This window comes from Balaenoptera acutorostrata, chromosome X, assembly GCF_949987535.1.
Source record: "Balaenoptera acutorostrata chromosome X, mBalAcu1.1, whole genome shotgun sequence".
Classification (NCBI taxonomy): domain Eukaryota; kingdom Metazoa; phylum Chordata; class Mammalia; order Artiodactyla; family Balaenopteridae; genus Balaenoptera; species Balaenoptera acutorostrata.
Genome location: NC_080085.1, coordinates 47,366,567 through 47,391,016, shown reverse-complemented (window position 1 = coordinate 47,391,016; position 24,450 = coordinate 47,366,567). Strand labels below are relative to the sequence as shown.

General features: G+C 41.2%; 1 protein-coding gene across 1 annotated transcript in view; it reads right to left on the bottom strand.

Annotated features, from left to right (window-relative positions):
* Positions 1-20,261, bottom strand: part of LOC130706234 (G2/mitotic-specific cyclin-B3-like) — a 55,541-nt gene extending 35,280 nt beyond the window's left edge. The window contains 3 exon segments of the mRNA XM_057537583.1: positions 4,712-4,798; positions 7,048-7,179; positions 20,211-20,261. Coding sequence (XP_057393566.1) covers positions 4,712-4,798; positions 7,048-7,143 — 183 coding nt within the window. The 5' untranslated portion in view covers positions 7,144-7,179; positions 20,211-20,261.
* Between the last annotated feature and the right edge of the window lie 4,189 nt (positions 20,262-24,450).

The following is a 24,450-nucleotide window of genomic DNA, read 5'->3' as shown; positions in this document are numbered from 1 at the left end:
TCTCATAGGAAGGTCCTGACACACATCCACACCCTGGACACCTTGTTTGGGTGTTCCCAGGAACATTGATCAAAACATCTTACAACCAGTATGGTACTGGTGCCAACTAGTCATGATGGAAGCTGGCAGTACAGTAGTCCTGGTGCATATTAGCTAAATAGCAGCCCTAAGTGATTTCAAGATACATATGATGTAGTTCTGATCTCCAATGTCAGGTATACTGGCTGGCAAATTCTCAAAAAGATGTTTTGTAAACATCACATTCCATTTTGACCCCATAAGATATTTAGAGGGGGGAAAAGGCAATATAACTGGCTTTGCTGCCTGAGTATACCAAGATCAACTAGCTTTTCAGGATAGACCTCTAATACAACACTACCTGTGATACATCTATCCCATCTCACTGAGGGGATATTTATTTAACATGGGGCTCTGGGGAGCTCCACCAGAAACTCTAATCATGACTAATTCTATTAAACAGTAGAAGAGATCATGGGAATGTGAATAATGTCAATAAAAATAATCTTAAAGGTTATGCCTTTAAAATGAAACAAACTGAATCTAATTATATTCCAAATAAATACCATAACCACACTGAAGGACAAAAGAAAGAAAACAGAAGGAAATACAAGATAATAAACAACTAATCCAAGTAAACACAGACTATACACCCTCACCATATACATCCTCAGTCAGAATGCGTTTGTGGGATGGTGGAGAATATTGCAAATAAATCTGGAACTCTTTTTAGTAGGTGTGTTTATTATGGTGGTGTGAAAGAAGTAATTCTGAAACTCTTTTAGATGTATTATAGTATTGAGTAAATGTGTTGATGATCTTGGGAACCATGGTTCTCATTGTAGAGAAGGAACATATAAACACAGATTGAGGAATACAAGAAAGAACCCTGTACGTTTTGGAATGGGAGCTGTGTGGACTCATGATTTCTTAAATAGGTATATGTGTATATACATCTGAGTATACAGGAGTGTATGTATTTGTATATATAGATATATGTGTATATATATATATGTTTAAGTACAGATATGTGTGTATCTATATGTATATATACATGCAGACATTTCCTAACTCTGTCTGCAGAAAGGGCAGAAAAAGCAGACACCCCAGTAGCACACCTAGCACTGAGATCTTGGTCTCTAATACCATTTCCCACTAAAAGGAACAGGAATTCTTCACAGAAATGGTTGACTCCATGGCAATAAAATAGGTACAAGAACATCCTGGAACATCCTGTTATGCTGGAAAGAAAATGCTCAAAAAAATGATGATAGTATGTCACAAAGACACAGTAGTCAGATTAAAGGGGACCCTAGTGACCAAATCTGGGACAATTTGAGCACCAAAATAATACAATACTGAACAACAAACCACTGAAAAAATAGGAATTCATAAGTCTATACCAATAATAAATAAACAGGGAAGAAGGGAGGCCTCTGCTTGTAGACTGGTAAATGGGGAACAAGTGCTAGAGTTGGAAAAATCATCATAAAGATTGTGTTAGGCAAAAATCATCAATGAATGCTAAATCTAGGGGACATTTTGATGAAGAGTGGCTATTTGGAGGCTCTTAAGAGTGTGTCCCACAGATTATTAGTTGCAAGAGGAAAAAAAATAAACAGTAATTATACAGCGGAGAAGCCAGACAACATCTTGACTGGGTGATCAAAATTAACCTCACCAATGAGGGACAGATGGATGTCGTGTGCCTCCAGATGTGATACTCTAAGGACAGAACATCACCTACACAATACTCCAGCCAAGCGTATATAACATCAATCTAATCACATGGAAACATCAGACAAACACAAAATGAGGAATGTTCTATTTTTAAAATGGGGGGTTGGGTCGGACTGTATTCTTCAAAAATATCATAAAAAACAAAAAAAGGCTATGGAAGTGTTCCAGATTAAAAGAAGCTAGAGACATGACAAGTAAACGACCCTAGACTGGATCCTTTACTGGAGGGGGAAAAATGCTTATAACATTGACTTTACAAAGTCAACGGAAAAAAATTGGAATATGGACAACAGATTACATAAAAACACTATATCAGTGTAAATTTATAAAGTTGTTGACTGCACTGTGTTTATATAAGACTATTTCTCTGAGGAGAAATAGTATATACAGAGACTCTTTCTCTATATACGCTGAAATACCCTAAGTATTTCATGGTAAAAGACCATGATGTATGTAAGCAGATAGGATAAAATGTTAGTAATACGTGAATCTAGGTAAACAGCATATGTGTGTTCTTTGTACTGTTTTTTATTTTTGCAACTTTTTATAAATTTGAAATTATTTCCAAATGAAGTATAAAAGAATTATGCCTTTGTATCATCGTGCCATAATAAGCAACTACAATCCAACAGGGAATTCTTTCTTAGGCCCTCAAGTTGTTGTCCACTTCTGCTCTTCAAAGAGCTTGACACAGTTTGCATTTTAATTTCACCTAAAGTTTTACAGACTCCTTGTGTGTCCAGCTGAGATCCAGAATTGGAAAAGATGTGCGTTCTTGGCAGGAGAGAGGTGGAGACCCTAATCCCCAGGGTGAAACTTTCAACTTGCCATGTGTGAAGGTTCAAAGCACTAATATTTTCAGATCTAAGCTCAAGGGGACCTTTACCAGTATCTCCTCATAATTCTTTCACCAAAAAATAGGAAAATAGAGATGACAATCCTACTGACAAAAAATAATTTAGGAAATAGACTTTATCTCCTCATCCACTGGCTTTGGACCAGCTCTAACAAATCAAAAGTCCTTCCCATGCTGAAAGGATAAAGGAGAGGGGGAAAAAGAACACTCACAGCAGACTAACTAATTAAAACAGATCAGCTCTTTTGGCAAGCCAGGACCTCACTGTGGTGAATGTTGAGGAGAAGACAGATATGGGGACATGTAAATGAAGTAATAACTGACAGGAAGAAGCAAATCGTCATAAAGGGAATCCCCAAAGTTCAGAGAGAAAGGAGTCCTCAACCCTCAAAGAAATGAGCTCAGACGTCTGCAGAAATGCCCAACCCTGGAATGGCTTAGGTACACTGTAATGATGGAACTTTGTCTGGAAAGCACCAAAGACCATTCAAGGTGACCAGAACTTGAACGCAAAAGGGATATGGGCTTTCTGAGCTTCTGAAAAGCTAGAGGCAGAGATACTGCTCAGGGATGCCTTGCTTCCCCAACCCTGGACAGGTATGTGGCCTAACAGATGTTGAATTCAGTTGGAGAATCAGGAGGGTCCTAGCATGTGTTTCTTATTAATTTATTTGTGTTTGTTCTCTATGAATGATGATATAAACTTCACGACAAAAAAGGTCTGAGACATGGCAGGAAAGTTTTTCATATGTGGTTAGACTTTGCTTTGCACAGTGTCACTGGACTCCCATCAGGGACTCTGGAGGCCAAGGGAAGCTACATTAAGATGGGCTGCATCTGCTCCTGATTTGTGTGGCTACCTTATTTCAACCAAGTTTCTAGAGCCATGGTTAAATAAGTCAGGAAATGAATCTAACCTTACAGGTCTGTGTGGGAGGTAGCTCTTTCAACCAATCTAGAGTAAATCTGATTATGCAGGAAGCTGTAACACAATCATACATGTTGTAATCTGCATGGGGAAAAGACTGTTTTAGCACAAAGGTGGTCACATAGCATCTAAAGAGCAGAGATACAAAGGGGAGAACTTTGCCAATGCTTATCCAATCCTGCCCAAGGGGGTAAAATATTATCTAGCAGATGTAAGAATTCTGGTAGCCACAGAAGGACACTATTATAGAGGGCAGGATAGAGTTCACTAGGGTTCTCTGTATCCTAGATGAAACAGACTTCAAAACCAACACTGGGCAAGTCTTTATCTGTGAAGTGGAGATAATTATAGTATCTGCCTCAAAGGATTTTATGAGGATTAAGTGAGTGGATACAGGGAAAAATGCTTAGAATAGTGCCTGACACGTGGTAAACACTCAGGAGACATCAGTTACTATTATTTTCTAAGACCAAAGATTACCTCTGACTCAATTCTATATTCAGTTAGTAACTTTCTAACTAGTAAATTTGATTTTCTTTGCTGGCGCCTTAATAACACCAGAAGGGAGGTAACTCGGAAGTGAACTCAAGAATTCTAGCCAAAATTGAGTTTCTAGATCTCCATAGTTGAAAACCAGATCATGGAACTGTGGTCATCAACGGTTCTGTACATCAGAGGACATTTTTGATTGTCACTATGACTGGGGTGCTGCTGGAACTTAATGCTAGGGACCAGGAATGCTGGCTGAAGTCAGTCATACACAATAGAAAAACTTTCCTGTTCAAAATGCCCACAGTGCTTGAATTGATGAACACTGCCCTAGACTACAATGAATCTACCAGACTACTTGCCTCCAAGGCCTACACAACCAGCTGAGCCACCTCTGGACTTTATCTAAATGCAAGACCCCAAAGTTCTCATATTTGTCTACAATTTCGTATCTCATAATCACTCTGCTGCTTCCAGAGAGCTCCATCAATTAATCCAGATGGTATGTGCTAGCAGAAGAGCCACTGCAGTTTCTGAAATTGGGTCATTGATTCCAAATAAAATTGGCTCTCAACATTCTAGAGAGGGTCAGAGTTTGGTAAACTGGAAAGGTCCCTCAAGGAAGAGGTTGTCTAAACCTTATGCGACACCATGGCAGAGGATTGGACTGGCATACTCACGTTGGTGAGATCTTCAAAAGCTGACCTCTTTTTCAGTGGTCCCTGAGGTGAAGATGGAGATATCTTTGCTTGGTAATTCTCCTCTCTCTAAAAAAGTAAAAGAGGTAAATGCGTATATCCAATTGTGAGCAGTGTTTTCAGGGACTTCAGGTCATCTTTGGGGCTCAGGCGGGGAATGGCTGAATCTCCAAGCAACTGCAGACGCCTATAATAAACCCCAATAAACTACAACAAAAGGAAATTTTGGCACCCACTGCTTAGAGAGTCCCTGAAGGAGGTAATCATTGATGATAGGGACAAGGCTGGGAGGAGAAAAGATGACTGTCAGTGTAACTCTCAGAATGAGCAACCTAGCTTGGTGAAGCTAATTTTCTCTCTTACTCCTCTCATATTTATGGCTATACTAGCCAAGATTAACCATCACCACCCCCACCACCCTGCAACTCCCACTCATTCCTTTAATATGGACGTTCCCAGGTAAATTAGTTCAATAATTTAACAAAACTTAAGTGTCTCTTATGTTAAGTAGTTGATTTAAGACATTCTCAATAAGGACAATAACACACGTACCTAGATACTGATCCAGGATCAGCTCTTTATTAGCTATTGACCTCACACAAGTCACTTAGTTTCTGAGACTCAGTTTCCTCATCAGTAAAATTGGGATAATGAACTACCTCATTTGAGGATCAAATAAGAGAAAACATGTTTTTTAAAAATCTATATAAACTGTAAACGGGCAGAAATAGTATTTTAAAAGTATATAGTCCAATATGTTTTTAAACCTCATAGGGAAAATTCTGTACTTTAAGAAAGGAGTTTGGTAATTCATATTAATCCCTTTTAGTGTATACAAGGGAGAGATGGGGGAAAGGAGGAAGGGTGAATATTTTGGATCAAAGGGAGTTTCCTTTCTAGGTAGTGTTTATCTACACATGCCTTACCCCACTCCCAAATGAGCAAGACTATCTCTGTGGGGTTAGAGGTTAAGGTAAATCACGCTGTAGGGCTTTTCTGTTCCCTAACAGTTTTTATTTGGTGAAAGTCTCCTAAGTATCAGATTTCCTTTATGAATTGAGAACCCTGCCCTACCTATGTCAGAGAGTTGTTAATAATATGAAGCAGAACATTGAGGTCCGACCATTTATTTTCCCTGTTCTCTATTTACATCATGGACAGTTAGTACATGACACAGTAAGTGATTAGAAATTTAGAGAACTGGATTCATATTACAATAGAACAATCTAGCACAGTGGAGCAATCCTGAAAGAGCTGAGAAGAATTACTTCTGTTTTTTAATTGATTAAGCTAAGAAATAAGTAAACTATTAGTCTCTTATCTAGTTCATGATAAATAATCCTAGTGGAAATAATTAGCAAAAATAAATTAGTATTTTCTCTCAAATTGGCTAAGAAATTAACTGTTGGCCTGTTATCCAATTCCTACTTAATATTACTGGTAGAAATAACCAGCCCCAAATAAAATCAATGGGTAAAACTGAACTCAATAAAATTTATATTTGCAAAATGTGCCCTGAGAGAGTTGGATTTGGAAAAATAACGGCCACAAAAGAAAACTTACAGTGGCAGAACTCTAATCAGAAAATTTGATATGGACAAAAATCTGATCAATGTATCAAATCTTTCTTGCCAAATTTACATAGGAAAAACACATTTGGCCCCTCTAAGAAAATCATTTCAGTGAGACAAAAATGAAAATGATTAGAAAGTGTTTATCTGTGCTGAGAGAAAACCAATCAAGGAAAATAAATTGGCCTAATGATGTTTGCTCCAGGAAATACTCTCTTAATGACAATTCATCAGGTTAGTAAAATTCTGATTAAAATATGAATGATGAGGAACATAGAACATCGCAGGGTCGGAATGACAAACTATCCACAAGGTCAAAACAGCAGGCTCAAAATGGGCCCATTCTTCAAATTTAATAGCTGTAAAAAGCATTATAATACGTTTGTTGACCTAATCTTCATACCCTCCCCAGGATGTACCAAGCAGCGACCTGGCAAGGTGCTTTGAGCATCTCAGAGAAAGTAAGAGTATAGATGTGATCACTAATGAGAACTGAGTATTTTTTGCTTTTGAAGGTTATGGAGAACGGCCTTCATCTTAGCCATGCATTTACGGGAAAGAAGAGTTGACACTTTCTCCCTAAGTCCTAATTTGCTGGTCTTCTCCAACTACAAGGTCTGCCACCCTTTCCCACTTTCTCAGATTAAACCACACATATTTCAAAAGATGTAGGGATGAGGATAGGGACTGAACAAACGCAGGAAGAGCTTACTTGAAACACTGTTGGGAGGGACAGCTTGCTCTAACCTTTTCAGATGGGCCATGATCACTGGGCACAATTTTGCTGGACTGAGATTTCTTAGTCTCACGTCTGGAGCGCTGGGGTGGTAGTGGCAGTGGCATTTCTTATGGATTCAGCAGCATCTATCCAAGGCAGGGCTGCAATCAGAAAAGGACTCTTTAAAACACCATTCACCAGAAATATCAGAATTCTCTGGAGATCCTTGAGAAAACCCAGTCTCTCTATAGCATCCCTAGGAGAAAACATACTTTGATTTAAGCAGATCTGGGCTCAAATCTTGGTTCTACCACACTTAACCATGGGCAAGTGACTTAAACTCCCTAGGCTTCAGTTATCTCATCTGTAAAATGGAGATAAGTATACGTACCTCTGCAGGGCACTGTTCAAATTAAATGAGATACTCTATGTAAAAAGCTCAGTACAGTGCCTGCCACCCCCTGTGGGCACTGGGACTGTGGCCTAGCCCCTAGTTTAGCCTAGGAACACTGGGGACAAATTAACAGTTTTGCATTGAAAATAACCAAGAACATGACAGATCATATAGTATGGAGGCTCGGTGGTAGGTTTAATGTTCTTTAAAAGGCATGGGGTCCTGGCCACAGCAATTATAATGATGCCACAGAGAAGGCAAAAGAATACACTGCGCGCGCACACACACACACACACACACACACACACGTATGCACAATAGGCCAGAGGGTATTCAAAGGCTGCATTCAATCAAGAAACTGTAATCCAGTTCCAGACACCCAGTAAGAAAAAAATAAAATAAAATCAAAAGATAACAGCAGAAGGAACTAACTTGTTGAAAATCACTTGACATAAAAATTTAACAGTCATTACAGACCTTGGGAGAGTCCTACCTTCACCCCATCTCAGTGTGGGATCCCATTCTACATTCCTTAAATTTCTTTTAGTTTGTGAGTTCCCAATAGTATGATATACTTATGTATCTTACAAGCAAATACATAATTAGGAGGAATCAGCTCTTGGATATCCAAGAGACCCTTCCCACTCAAATACAACTGCCCTTCCAACCCCACCCATATTCAGTGTCCAAGTTCAACTGCATTTGACAAAGAACAGGCTTCCATAAGAGAGACCCTAAAGGCAATGCACCAGATACTTCAGGCAATGGAGATACAAACACAAATAAATCATGTATCTTACCCTAGAAGTATTCACAGGCACAGCTCTAACAGTAACATAAAAATATGACAAATGATTTAAAAATGGTAGATAAAAAGTACTTTAGAAACATAATGGAAAGTCAGTAATCTTGTGGGAGATTCCATCTGGACTTAAACGACAAAAAGGTTCCCAAGTAGACAGGGGAGCTTTCCAGGCAAAGAAAGCCTGAGCCTAGGCGGAGGCTTGAACATGCAGAGCACAGCAAGTCTGGGAACATCCAAACTTGCCTGGAGTGTGGAGTATAAAGAATGCGTTGGGGAGGAGTTAGAAAGAGGCTGCAAGCTAGGCTGGGGCCACGCTGGTAAGACTGCAGAGAAGACTGCAGTTTGAGGGGAAGGTTTAAGAAAGAAGAAAGGCTAACTTGGGCTTTGCTTTGGATGGAGAATATTAAACATTTTGTTGGCAAGGAAAAGTCAGTACAAGTATGTGCCTTCACATTTACTATGTCAGTTAATCCTCCCAACAAAACTGTGAGGGTAAGCAGGGCAAGTACAATTCTTTCCATTTTATAGTCCCAGATGAGTTAAGTGACTTACTACACAGGACAAATTATTAAGCAGCATAGAATACCCAGCTCTTTCCAGGGCTCTTTTCTAAAATACCATGAAGTCTCTCTGATTGTATGCAAAAAAGATTCCAAAATAGCCCACAGCCCAAAGTGAAAGGCCATAGTGTGGTAGTATGAGGAGTAATGAGGAGTTAGAATGAACACAGACTTTTTTTTAAGAAGCAACTGGGCTCCTAAATCAGCCAACTTAGCATCTTAGAGCCTCAGTTTCCTCATTTGCAAAAGAGCTATACCACCTCTTACTTGCAGAGGTATTGTGTGGCTCAAATGTAAATTTGTATGTGCAAAGCTTAACCTGGTAAGTACTCAGAATAAATGGTGCATCTTATTCTCCTTCTCTTCCTCCAAATCCAAACCTATTTTCCATCTCATCCCTCAAAACTCAGCCAAGCAGCAATAAAGCTAAATTGAGTGAACCCACCCTTAACTGCACTGTATGAAAACCACTCACTCCACTATTATTATTCACATCTCATACAATTTTTTATGGATGACCAAAGACTCATGTTCTGAAATCTTTATCTTTCAAGCGGAAAGAAAAAATCAAACTGGAGTCAACAGGCCAGAAAACTTTCAGCTGATGACATCACAGGTTGACTAAACCTCAGAGAAAATAAGGTTTTTCAGATGATGGTCATGTATCACCTTCATTATCCTGAACAATAATCACTTGCTTTGGGGGACACAGACACCGACTTAAGTAACTAATTTCCCCACCACTAGGTGGGGGGAGGGGATTGACACCACCAGAAACATGCTTTCATAAAAGGACACTCTGCAGAACACTCTCAACTTCTACCACCTACAGAACCCTTAGCCTTACTTGGACAAAAAATTAAAATCCTTTCTACTTTCCAGACTTTCCGTCTCCCCTACATACACACTGATGAGTGTTGAAGACTCTATTGGGCATCCCAGGGCTGGTGCTGAAACCCACACAGGGGCAAGTTGGCTTGTTTAGAAGCCCAATTGCTCAGAGTCCAAAACTGTAGATCAAGACAATCTCAGGAAACAGTAGCGACTTCTTTTCATATATAAAGGCAGGTTACAGACAGCAAGACACTGGGGAGAGAAAGCAGCATGGTGTCAATGAAAGCAGCACTGAGCTGGGAAGGATGCCTAGGGTCTAGTTCTAATCCTGCCTTAGCTGGCTGAGTGACACTGGACAGGTCCCTTTTCCCTCTCCAGGCCTCCTTCCCCCACCTAATAAAATGAGATAGTGGGACCAGAGTCTCCTCGACATTTAGACCATGGTCAATGGACCAGCAATATTAGCATCACCTGGGAGCTTGTTAGCAATTTAAAATCTCAGGCCCCGAGGTAGGCCTTACCAAATCAGGAAGTGCAAGTTAATAACCCCAGGTGATCTGTAGGCACTTTAAAGTTTAAGAAGCACTGTTCTAGGATCCCTTCAACTTCTGACATTCTAGGATTCCAAGAAGACCATAGCAGAGAGCAGTGGAAAGCCAGAGTTGGAGAGGTTTGAGGTGGTGGTGATAGAAGAGAGCCAGTGGAGACAACAAGGGAGGAAGGACACGTGTTTCCATCTTCCTTCATATCCTTCAACCTGTAGTTCAAAAGACATCCCTCAAGTAGCATTCTCTAGCTTAAATATGTCTTGTGGATGAAATTGATCCTGCACAGTTTCGCTTGTGAAAAGACGTTATGTAAATGTACTCTGATTCAGGCATGTGTACTGGTAGCTCCATTTAAAAGCTGAGACCCAGTTTTGGTTTTTTGTTGTTTTTGTTTGTTGGTTTTTTTGGTTTGTTTGTTTTTTTGCTTTGCCATCTCACCCACTAATACACACTCCCTCCCCAACCTCGTACAGGGCTCTCTCCGCAGACTGCTGACTGACAGGAAAAAGCAAAGGTTTCGTGTCAGGGATCCCATGCATCCCGGCAAAAGAAGACAGTGAGTTACAAGGGACTGCAGTGAGGCTCAAGGACCCACCCGCGTGCGACACAACCGGACATTCAAGCGGGCAGTACAAGTTCAAAGGTGCCTACCTCATATCGAGATTGAGGGCAGAAGAGGAAAGACCACGGACGCAGTCCTAGCCCAGGAGAGGCCCGGGAAATGACCGGAGCTCCGCGTCGCAGCGACCGGCGTCCGTCTCAATTTACCCCGTGCTCTCTCCAATCAGCCCAGCAGAGAATTTTGAAAATTACAGCCCAGGAGGCAGAGCAGTGGTGATTGGCCAGCAGGGGCAAATCAGCGTGCAGTTGAGACTTGAGCTCGCCTAGCAAGGAGGGGCGGGGCTGGGTATTTTTAAACTGAACTCTGCAGCTAATTGACTTCACAACGGGGCGTGGTTTCCTGTACCCCTGGTTGCACTGGGCTGGGCTGACAAGCGGGAGTACTGGGTCTCTTTAAAGACTCGTTTTCATTTAAATAATCCTGCTGGAGGATGGCGAGAGCCGCTGCATTATGTAGTGAATTAAAACATTAATATTAATAAGCTTTTGGGAATTCCCTGGCGGTCCAGTGGTTAGGACTCGCCGCTTTCACTGCCCTGGCCCAGGTTCAATCCCTGGTCAGGCAACTAAGACCCACAAGCCCGCGCGGCGCGGCCAAAACGGGCCTTTGTGAGGGAAGCAGAGCAGAAATTATTGCCCTTATTTTATGGATAGCCCCCAAAGTTCAGAGAGCTAATAGTAGCTAACATTAATTGAGTGCTAGCTCTGTGCTAATTGCTACAAATTGTTTAATTGTTTTCAACACTGTCCAAAAAGGTAGGTACTTTTATTATTGCCGTTTTACAGACAACAAAACTGTAGCTTGCTAACTGCCCAAAGTCACAGTGCTACATTGTGGCAAAGCAAGTAATACAACCGATATGCTCATTCATTTCATTCCTACATTAATTCATTCATTCAACAAATAATTATTGAGCACCTGCTTTGTTCCAGGAGCTAAAAATATATATATATATATATGAGTAACTGACAAAAGGCTTGAAGAGTGTATAGCCCTGCCCTGTCTTCTGAGGAGGGAAAGAGAGAATGGAGATGCCAGGAATAAAACCTAGGAAGTCCTGCATATACAACAGATACTCTACCACTAAACTACATCTTTACACTTATTATTAGTCCATTCTCCTTTTAGTATCTCATAGCTTCTACATTAAATGGAAAATAGTCACATGATCCCAGGCCTTCTTCTCTTTTTAATATCCCTAGGTTATCACATCCAGATCCATGACTTTAAGTAGCATCTAAAAGCTGGCCCTGAACTCCAGACTCATAAATCCAAATGACTACTCCACATCTCCACTTGGATGTCTAATAGACACCTCAAACTTAACGTATTCACAACCTTCACCAAACCTGATCCTTCCTCCAATGTCCCCCATTTCAGAAACTGGTACCACATCAAGCCTGTTAATCAAGCCAGAAACCTGGGTATCATCCTTGATTCAAACTCTTTTCCACCACCTTACCCTACCAAATCCAATCCTTCAGCAAATCCTGTTGATTCTACCTCAAAAATATATTTTATATCCATCCACTTCCCTCCATCTCCACTACAACCATAGTCTCTCGATTGGACCACAGTCAAAAGCCTCCAAGCTGCTCTCCCCCTTTCCAATCTGGCTCTTCTCTAATGCAAATACAATACAATATGATCAGTCTTTTAAAAAAAATATATGTATCATGTCCCTCTCCTGCTTTTGTGGTTTCCCACAGAACTTAAAATAAAATCCAGACTCCTTACCCTGGCCTACAAGTCCCACCTATCTCACTAACCTTGTCTCATACCACTCTCTTTCTCATTTACTCCATTCCAGCCATAATGATCTTCTTCCCAAACTTTGAATATACAGAAAATCCCTCTTTTCGGGAACTTTGCACATGACGTTCCCACTGTCAGAAACATTCTTCCTCTCTTCTTTAAATTACTTTTTTTTTAATCATGCTTTAAGTCTCACCTTAAATATCCACTCTTCAGAGAGGCCTTCCTTGACCATGTTATATAGAGTAGGATTCTTCTCCCACTCCCTAATATTTTACCTCAGCCCCTTGCATTTCTTTTTTCTTTTTATTTTTATTGGAGTATAGTTGCTTTACAATGTTGTGTTAGTTTCTTGCTGTACAGCAAAGTGAATCAGTCATATGTATACATATATCCACTCTTTTTTAGATTTCCTTCCCACTTAGGTCCTTACGTTTCTTTTAGAGTAATTATTGCTATTTGTAATTTTTTAACCTACCTCCTCACTCAAGAATGGAAGGTCCACAACTGCAAGGACTGCACCTATTGTGCTCTATCTCCAGTGATTAGCATTAAGAAGAGTTCACATTTATCAATTGCTTACAATATGTTTGACACTGTTCTGACACTCACAACAATACAATGAGTTGCTAATGTCCCTGTTTTGCAGAAGAGGAACTTGAAGTACAGAAAAGTTCAGTAACTTGCCCAAGATCACACAGCTAGTAAGCTATTGGATTGGGATTCAAACCCAAGCAGTCTGATTCCAGAGACCAAACACATAAGCACTACCCCATACCTGCCTCCTTGACAGATGGCTGAAAAATGTTAACATTTGTTAACCAAGTAAAGGAGTATCTTCCTTTAAGGGGCATCGCTGTGGACAAGTGTCCCACTGGGATGCACTATAAAGGAAATATAGTATTAACACAAGTCACAACAAGTCTTCTTTAGTCAAAAGAGGAAAAGGTCCATCCACCAAAACAACAGCAACACAAAAATCACAAAACAAGCAATTTTATTTTTCCTGTTTCTTTCCACTTCTTCACAAAAACAAAAAAGTTACTGAGTAAACATTATAATTTTCCAAAAATTAAAAAAAAAATTTTCTCACAACTTTCAAACCTCCAGTGGACTTAACCTTTCCTTTGAGTAGCACTCAGAGGGAACACTAAGAAAAGAGGAGACAGCCCTTTGACTCTACCATTTTCCAATATTTCCCTCCACCCAGGCATACAACTCTTTCATGAACTCTCCTTTCCCCTCCCCACTACATCCCTGTATTAAAACCTGATAGGAAAGATCTGCTCTTATCTACCTCACTTTTACATGAAAATATATTTCACATGGATCCAAGATTTAATTGTGAAAAATGAAACCATGGAAATACTAGACAAAATATTTTAAAAATTTTTACAATCTTGCAGAAAGAAAAACCTTTCTAAACAGGACAAAAATCTAGAGATAGCAACAGGCTCAATAAATATTAGTAGCTAAAATTTTTTAATTTTTGTTTGGCAAAACAAGTAAACAAAAACAAAAACAGGGTTAAAAAACTTAACAACAAACTGGCCAGAAACATTGTCAACACGAATGACAAAGGAATAATTTCCAAAATGTACAAAGAGAATTGCATGATCAGCAAGAAAAAGATGAACCACCCATCAAAAAATTTGACAACAAAATGAACAATTAGAGAAGAAATACAAATGGTCAATAAACATAAAAATATGCTCAATTTCACTAAAAATAAATGTAGATTAAAACAACAATGCATTGTTTTGTTTAGGACATTGGCAAAGGTTTAATAGATTAATCATAATTTCTGTTGGTAAAGGGGTGCGTAAACAGGCATTTTTATTCATTGCCAGCAGAAATAAAAACTTCCACTAACTTTGGGAGGGTTATTTGAAAATATCTAGTGAATTTTTTTTCTTTTTTTGGCTGCATTGGGTCTTCATTGCTGCATGTGGGCTTTCTCTAGTTGCAGTGAGCGGGGGCTACTCTTCATTGCAGTGCGCAGGCTTCTCATTGCAGTGGCTTCTCTTGTTGTGGGCTCTAGGCGCACGGGCTCTAGAGCGCAGGCTCAGTAGTTGTGGCACACGGGCTTAGTTGCTCCGCGGCATGTGGGATCTTTCCGGACCAGGGCTCGAACCCGTGTCCCCTGCATTGGCAGGCAGATTCTTAACCACTGCACCACCAGGGAAGCCCTCTAGTGAATTTTTAAAGTTTGAACCCTTTTACCCAGAGATTCTACTTCTGGTAATCTTTCCTACAAAAATACTTAGGCAAGTTTTCCAAATTTGAGAGAGACATAAACCTACAGATTCAAGAAGCTAAGTGAACCCCAAACAGGGTAAACCCAAAGAAATTCAAACAAAGACACATCATAATCAAACTTCTGAAAACTAAAGAAAAAACAAAACAAAAACCTTGAAAGCAGCAAGAGAGAAATGACACCTTTCTAACAGAGCAAAATTTTGTTGAATGACAATAGATTTCTTATCAGAAACCATGCAGGCCAGAAGAAGGTGACAATATTTTCCCAGTACTAAAAAAAAGAGAGCTGTCAGCTCAGAAGTCTATATCCAAGTAAAATATCCTTCAGGAGTGAAGGGGAAATCAAGTCATTCTCGGATGCCCCCCTTAAAAGAATAGAAAGTTTAGGGCTTCCCTGGTGGCGCAGTGGTTGAGAATCTGCCTGCCAATGCAGGGGACACAGGTTCGAGCCCTGGTCTAGGAAGATCCCACATGCCGCGGAGCAACTGGGCCCGTGAGCCACAATTACTGAGCCTGCGCGTCTGGAGCCTGTGCTCCACAACAAGAGAGGCCGTGATAGTGACAGGCCCGCGCACCGCGATGAAGAGTGGCCCCCGCTTGCCACAACTAGAGAAAGCCCTCGCACAGAAACGAAGACCCAACACAGCCATAAATAAATAAATAAATTTAAAAAAAAATTTAGGGCTTCCCTGGTGGTGCAGTGGTTGAGAATCTGCCTGCCAATGCAGGGGACACGGGTTCGAGCCCTGGTCTGGGAAGATCCCACATGCCACGGAGCAACTGGGCCCGTGAGCCACAACTACTGAGCCTGCGCGTCTGGAGCCTGTGCCCCGCAACGGGAGGGGCCGCGATAGTGAAAGGCCCGCGCACCGCGATGAAGAGCGGCCCCCGCACCGCGATGAAGAGTGGCCCCCACTTGCCACAACTAGAGAAAGCCCTCACACGAAAGAAAAAAAAAAAAAAAAATTTAAAAAAAATAAAAAATAAAGAATAGAAAGTTTACAAAGTAGGAAAAATAGTAATAGAAGGAATCTTGTAACATCAGGGAGAAAGAACAGTGGAAAGAGTAAAAATACAGGTAGATACAATAGACTCCTTCTGACGCTGCTTTCTCAATTATGTCTGACAGTTATAGCAAAATGTATAACTGTCTGATATGGTTCTCAATGTATGTAGAGGAAATGTTTAAAACAATAATATAGATGTAGGAGAGTAAAGGGAGGAAAAGTTTCTGGACTTCCTCAAACTGATAATGTCAACTCCAGTAGATTGTGATATGTTGTGTATATATAATGTAATACCTAGAACATGCACTAAAAAAGCTATATACAACTCAACATCAAAAACACAAACACTCTGATTAAAAAAGGGACAGAAGACCTGAATGGACATTTTTCCAAAGGGGAAATGCAGATGGCCAAGAGGTACATGAAAAGATGCTCAACACTGCTAATCATCAGGGAAATGCATAATAAATCAAAACTACAATGAGATACCACCTCACGCCTGTCAGAATGGCTATCATCCAAAGACAACACATAACAAGTGTTTGTGAGGATGTTGAGAAAAGGGAACCCTAGTACACTGTTAGTGGGAATGTAAATTGGTGCAGCCACTGTGGAAAACAATATAAAGGTTTCTCAAAAAACTAAAAATAGAACTAACATATGACCCAGCAAGTCCACTCCTGGGTATATATCTATTAAAAAACAAAAAACAAAAAACAGTAACTCAAAAAGATACATGCAAATCCGAATTGGAAAAGAAGAAGTAAAGCTGTCACTGTTTGCAGATGACATGATACTATACAGAGAGAATCCTAAAGATGCCACCAAAAAACTACTAGAGCTAATCAATGAATTTGGTAAAGTAGCAGGATACAAAATTAATGCACAGAAATCTCTTGTATTCCTATACACTAATGATGAAAAATCTGAAAGAGAAATTAAGGAAACACTCCCATTTACCATTGGAGCAAAAAGAATAAAATACATAGGAATAAACCTACCTAAGGAGACAAAAGACCTGTATGCAGAAAACTATAAGACACTGATGAAAGAAATTAAAGATGATACAAACAGATGGAGAGATACACCATGTTCTTGGATTGGAAGTATCAACATTGTGAAAATGACTATACTACCAAAAGCAATCTACAGATTCAATGCAATCCTTATCAAACTACCAATGGCATTTTTCACAGAACTAGAACAAAAAGGTACACAATTTGTATGGAAACACAAAAGACCCTGAATAGCCAAAGCAATCTTGAGAAAGAAAAATGACGCTGGAGGAATCAGGCTCCCTGACTTCAGACTATACTACAAAGCTACAGTAATCAAGACAGTATGATACTGGCACAAAAACAGAAATATAGATCAATGGAACAGGATAGAAAGCCCAGAGATAAACCCATGCACGTATGGTCACCTTATCTTTGATAAAGGAGGCAAGCATATACAATGGAGAAAAGACAGCCTCTTCAATAAGTGGTGCTGGGAAAACTGGACAGCTACATGTAAAAGAATGAAATTAGAACACTCCCTAACACCATACACAAAAATAAACTCCAAATGGATGAAAGACCTAAATGTAAGGCCAGACACTATAAAACTCTTAGAGGAAAACATAGGCAGAACGCGCTATGACATAAATCACAGCAAGATCCTTTTTGACCCACCTCCTAGAGAAATGGAAATAAAAACAAAAATTAACAAATGGGATCTAATGAAACTTAAATGCTTAAATGCACAGCAAAGGAAACCATAAACAAGATGAAAAGACAACCCTCAGAATGGGAGAAAATATTTGCAAATGAAGCAACTGACAAAGGATTAATCTCCAAAATTTACAAGCAGCTCATGCAACTCAATATCAAAAAAAAGCCAACCCAATCCAAAAATGGGCAGAAGACCTAAATAGACATTTCTCCAAAGAAGACATACAGATTGCCAACAAACACATGAAAGGATGCTCAACAGCACTGATCGTTAGAAATGCAAATCAAACTACAGTGAGGTATCACTTCACACCAGTCAGAATGGCCATCGTCAAAAAATCTACAAACAATAAATGCTGGAGAAGGTGTGGAGAAAAGGGAACCCTCTTGCACTGTTGGTGGGAATGTAAATTGATACAGCCACTATGGAGAACAGTATGGAGGTTCCTTAAAAAACTAAAAATAGAGCTACCATATGACCCAGCAATCCCACTACTGGGCATATACCCAGAGAAAACCATAATTCAAAAAGAGTCATGTACCAAAATGTTCCTTGCAGCTCTATTTACAATAGCCAGGACATGGAAGCAACCTAAGTGTCCATAGACAGATGAATGGATAAAGAAGATATGGCACATATATACAATGGAATATTACTCAGCCAATAAAAAGAAACGAAATTGAGTTATTTGTAGCGAGGTGGATGGACCTAGAGTCTGTCATACAGAGTGAAGTAAGTCAGAAAGAGAAAAACAAATACCGTATGCTAACACATATATATGGAATCTAAGGGGAAAAAAAGGTTATAAAGAACCTAGGAGCAGGACAGGAATAAAGACGCAGACCTACTAGAAAATGGACCTGAGGACATGGGGAGGGGGAAGGGTAAGCTGGGACGAAGTGAGAGAGTGGCATGGACATATATACACTATCAAAGGTAAAATAGATAGCTAGTGGGAAGCAGCCGCATAGCACAGGGAGATCAGCTTGGTGCTTTGTGACCATCTAGAGGGTTGGGATAGGGAGAGTGGGAGGGAGGGAGACACAAGAGGGAAGAGATATGGGAACATATGTATATGTATAACTGATTCACTTTGTTATAAAGCAGAAAGTAACACACCATTGTAAAGCAATTATACTCCAATAAAGATGTTAAAAAAAGAAGACTTGCACACTGAAAACTACAAAACATCACTGAGAGAAATTAAAGACCTAAATAAATGAAAAGACATCCCATGTTCATTGGTTGAAATACTTAATATTAAGATGGCAATTCTCCTCAAATTGATCTACAGAATCAATGCAATCCCTATCAAAATCTGTATAGAAAAGAGTTAACATAGCAGGCCTGAGAATGGTATCAATTGAAAATCCTGCTGGCAAGTTTGGCCCTTGGCTAGGATCTGGCAACTTGAATTTGGGGAGGGTTCCCACCACCCTAACTGATAAGAATAGCTCACTGTACTTAACTGTTTGTGCAAACAGCATGGTTTCTGATGAACACCAGCTTTCCTCCTGGGACTCTGGACTTTTGGTATGTGCTATAGCAGAGGGTTTCTGCATGACTGAGTCTCTAATGAGCTTCCTTCACAAAACAGCATTTCACACATGTTGTCACAACTCTTTACTGGGAAAAGTTATGCTAAGTGAAGGAAATCAGTTACAAAAGACCACATATTGTATGATTCCACATATTAAATGTTCAAAATAGGCAAATCTATAGAGACAGAAAGTAGAATAGTGGCTGCCTAAGGCTGAGGAGGTATACGGTTGGGGGAGCTGAGGTGTGATAGCTAAAGGGTATGAGGTTTCTTTTTTTTGGTGATGAAAATGTTCTAAAATGTATTATGATGATGGTTGCACAACTCTGTGAGTATACTAAAAATCATTGCATTGTACACGTTAGGTGAATTACATGGTATTTGAATTACATTTCAATAAAGCTGTTATAAAAAATAACAGTAGCTAATAAAATATATTGTTCTTCTAAAAATATTCTGTTGAAGAGTGGCAAGGGAAAAACTCAGTGGAACCAGTTAGGAAGGTATTGAAATAAGCCAGGCAGTTTGGACCAACATGATCCAGTATTCTTGGCCGTGGCCAGGCACTTCTGTATGGTTCTGGGCATAGCAATTCTTGAACATCCATTACCAATGATTGTCTTTCTTTTCTTACTGAGATAGAATTGACATGTAACATTATATTAGTTTCAGGTGTACACACTAATTTTCAGTTATGTAAATATCCTTAAGCACTCACTAATATAGACCAACCTAGTACTATTTCTTGCAGGGTAAATGAAAATGAGTAAAACAGTCATTCTCCTCAAGCATTTCTGTATTTGGAAAGATAAAGCTCCTAATGAAATAACTATAACACAAGGCAGAGTGTGATAAGCCCCAAAGCAAGGTGAATATAAAACTAAGAAGGACTTCAGAGGACATATGCTGAGTGATTATTGTAACACCGTCACTATTGTCATATTCACTCCGACATCACCAAAAGTGATTACTGATTACTGAGTGGCTAAGTACATGAGGCCCTGTTAGGTTCTCTACAGAGTTGGACAGTCACTGCTTTCCTTGAACCTATACACATCTTTATGATAGGGCCATTAAGGAAATACATCAATAAATATAATATACACAAACATGCAGTTTTTAGGATGGGGAGTGATTCTAGCAGGAAGGACTCACCAATTTCCCTTTGAATTTGAGGAACGCCTTGGCAACGTGGGCTCGTGTACGGGGGGGTGATCTTTGTACTGTGTGCAAACACGTTTTCCAAGCAGCTGCGACCTCCTAGTGGCCACAGGAACTCATTACCCCCATTGCCATCTTGATTTGAAAGCGACAGGCACAGAAGGTCTATTTAAGTATCTTTTTGTCAGATGTTCGAGACAAGTTTGTGGGTTTGACAGGAAAAAAAAAATCCGATTAACAGCCGAGTTCCCTCAGCAACATCTCCGGCTCTGACACGGGATATAATTATATATTTATATGTTTATATATATAAGGCAAAAGGCTCTTTTAATACCTAGAAAAATATGTTGTACCTTTAACAAGCCACAGAGGGATTGGAATAAATGCTATACATTGGATAGGAGCTCCCCACCGATCAGAAACGGAAAAAAAAACAAAACAAAGAAAACAAGCACACACGGAAGAGGGGCTGGGGGTTGGGTGGGGGAGGTACTAACCGCCTCAGAATAATCTCCTCAGTATAACCGCCTTCAGAAAAAAACGCCTCAGGAAAAGCGATCTCCGAGGCCGCTGGTTGGACCCCACCATTCTCACCAGCAGGGGGAGATAACGGAGCAGCACTTGGTTCAGTCAGACCTGAAGCCACCAGATGGGGCCAAAAGATCAGAGTAGGTACCCTCGATACTCTTCTTCTCAGGGAATTTCTCTTCTGCATCTTTGGACCCGAGAAGAAAGAAAAGGCCTACTAATCTCTGCTCACACACACACACACACACAGACACCCCCTCCAAGATGATGGTAGTGGCCAGTGCCAGACCACCAACCAAATGGCCTCTCTGCTCCAGCTACCCATTCATAAAATCGGAATCGAAATAGTACCTATTTCAGAAGATTGTGTGAGAATTAAATGAGATAATTGCATACAAAACACAGTACCAAACAAATTTTCAGGCCCCATTCCAGACCTGCAGAATTAGAAACTGTGGGTTGGGGCCCAACTATCTGCTTTTAGTTTTTGTTTTTTTTAACACTTTACTTAACATTTACTGGTTTGTAACTCCGGAACAACCAAAAAGAAGGGATGCACAGGGCAAAGTATGGGGTGGGGATAGGTGTACGCAGAACTTTCATGCCCCTTTCCGGTACGTTACCCTCTTGATCCTGGGAGCTCCGCAAATGTTTTAACAAGCCCTTCAGGTGATTCTGATGCACGCTGAAGTGTAAGAATTATTGCTCGAAGAAGAAGGCTGCCCCCTCAAATAGCTAACCAAGTTTTTTGTCATTATTACAGATTCCATGATTATGTGGCTCTGACTTGTTTCCTGCCTGAAATTCCAAAGCCATCATTTGTTTCTTGAGCCCAGCTGTGTGCCCAGTAGTGTGGCAGATACAATGAAAGAGACAGAATACCTGCCCTCCAGCCTTTCAATGTAGGTGATCCAGGAATAGGGAAAGTTAATTAACTCTAGGAGGCCAGATCTAGCCGATATTAGATGAATTATACAGATGATAAACAAATGTTCTAGGAAATCACAGGAGGGACATTTCACAATTATAAGAGGGAGGGGCCTGACTAGAAATGGCCACTGCCAAGCCAAGCCCATCCCTCAAAAATAGCTGTAAGTTGGAGGAGATTGGAGAAGATGGCGGAAGAGTAAGACGCGGAGATCACCTTCCTTCCCACAGATACAGTAGAAATACATCTACACGTGGAACTGCTCCTACAGAACACCCACTGAACGCTGGCAGAAAACGTCCGACCTCCAAAAAGGCAAGAAACTCCCCCTGTACTTGGGTAGGGCAAAAGAAAAAAGAAATAACAGAGACAAAAGAATGGGGACGGCACCTGCACCAGTGGGAGGGAGCTGTGAAGGAGGAAAGGTTTCCACACACTAGGAAGCCCCTTCGCGGACAGAGACTGCGGGTGGCAGAGGGGGGAAGCTTCGGAGCCACTGAGGAGAGCGCAGCCACAGAGGTGCGGAGGGCAAAGCGGAGAGGTTCCCGCACGGAGGATCGGTGCTGACCAGCACTCACCAGCCCGAGAGGCTTGTCTGCTCCCCCGCCGGGGCGGGCGGGGCTGGGAGCTGAGGCTTGGCTTCAGTCGGATCGCAGGGAGAGGACTGGGGCTGGCGGCGTGAACACAGCCTGAAGGGGTTAGCGCACCACAGCTAGCCCGGAGGGAGTCCGGCAAAAAGTCTGCAGCTGCCGAAGAGGCAAGAGACTTTTTCTTGCCTCTTTGTTTCGCAGCGGGCAAGGAGAGGGGATTCAGAGCGCCGCCTAAACAAACTCCAGAGAAGGGCGCGAGCCGTGGCGATCAGCGCGGACCCCAGAGACGGGCGTGAGACGCTGGTGCTGCTGCTGCCGCCTCCTGTGTGTGAGCACAGGTCACTCTCCACACCGCCCCTCCTGGTAGCCTGTGCAGCCCGCCACTGCCAGGGTCCCGGGAACCGGGGACAACATCCCCGGGAGAACGCACTGCGCGCCTCAGGCTGGTGCAACGTCACGCCTGCCTCGGCCGCTGCAGGCTCGCCCCGCCTCCTCTGTACCCCTCCCTCCCCGCGGCCTGGTTGAGCCAGAGCCACCCGAAGCAGCTGCTCCTTTAACCCCGTCCTGTCTGGGCGGGGAACAGACGCCCTCAGGCGACCTACACGCAGAGGCAGGTCCAAATCAAAAGCTGAACCCCAGGAGCTGTGCGAACAGGGAAGAGAAGGGGAAATCTCTCCCAGCAGCCTCAGAAGTAGCGGATTAAAGCTCCACAAATAACTTGATGTGCCTGCATCTGCTGAATACCTGAATAGACAACGAATCATCCCAAATTCAGGAGGTGGACTTTGGGAGCAGGATATATTAATTTTTCCCCTTTTCCTTTTTTGTGTGAGTGTATATGTATATGCTTCTGGGTGATATTTTGTCTGTATAGATTTGCTTTACAGTAGCTTTATTTTACTTCACTATATTATAGCCTCTTTCTTTCTTTCTTTCTATTTTTTCTCCCTTTTACTCTGAGCCGTGTGGACGAAAGGCTCTTGGTGCTCCAGCCAGGCATCAGGGCCGTGCCTCTGAGGTGGGAGAGCCAACTTCAGAACACTGGTCCACAAGAGACCTCCCAGCTCCACGTAACACCAAACGGCAAAAATCTCCCAAAGATCTCCATCTCAACATCAAGACCCAGCTTCACTCAACGACCAGCAAGCTACAGTGCTGGACATCCTATGCCAAACAACTAGCTAGACAGGAACACAACCCCATCCATTAGCAGAGAGGCTGCCTAAAATCATAATAAGGCCACAGACACCACAAAATACACCACCAGACGTGGACGTGCCCACCAGAAAGACAAGATCCAGCCTCATCCACCAGAACTCAGGCACTAGTTCCCTCCACCAGGAAGCCTACACAACCCACTGAACCAACCTTAGCGACTGGGGACAGATACCAAAAACAACGGGAACTACGAACCTGCAGCCTGTGAAAAGGAGACCCCAAACACAGTAAGATAGGCAAAATGAGATGACAGAAAAACACACAGCAGATGAAGGAGCAGGGTCAAAACACACTGGACTTAACAAATGAAGAGGAAATAGGTAGTCTACCTGAAAAAGAATTCAGAATAATGATAGTAAGGATGATCCAAAATCTTGGAAATAGAATAGACAAAATGCAAGAAACATTTAACAAGGATGTAGAAGAACTAAAGAGGAACCAAGCAATGATGAAAAACACAATAAATGAAATTAAAAATACTCTAGATGGGATCAATAGTAGAATAACTGAGGCAGAAGAAAGGATAAGTGACCTGGAAGATAAAATGGTGGAAATAACTACTACAGAGCAGGATAAAGAAAAAAGAATGAAAAGAACTGAGGACAGTCTCAGGGACCTCTGGGACAACATTAAACACACCAACATTCGAATTATAGGGGTACCAGAAGAAGAAGATAAAAAGAAAGGGACTGAGAAAATTTTTGAAGAGATTATAGTTGAAAACTTCCCTAATATGGGAAAGGAAATAGTTAATCAAGTCCTGGAAGCACAGAGAGTCCCATACAGGATAAACCCAAGGAGGAACACGCCAAGACACATATTAATCAAACTGTCAAAAATTAAATATAAGGAAAACATATTAAAGGCAGCAAGGGAAAAAAAAAACAAATAACACACAAGGGAATCCCCATAAGGTTAACATCTGATCTATCAGCAGAAACTCTGCAAGCCAGAAGGGAGTGGCAGGATA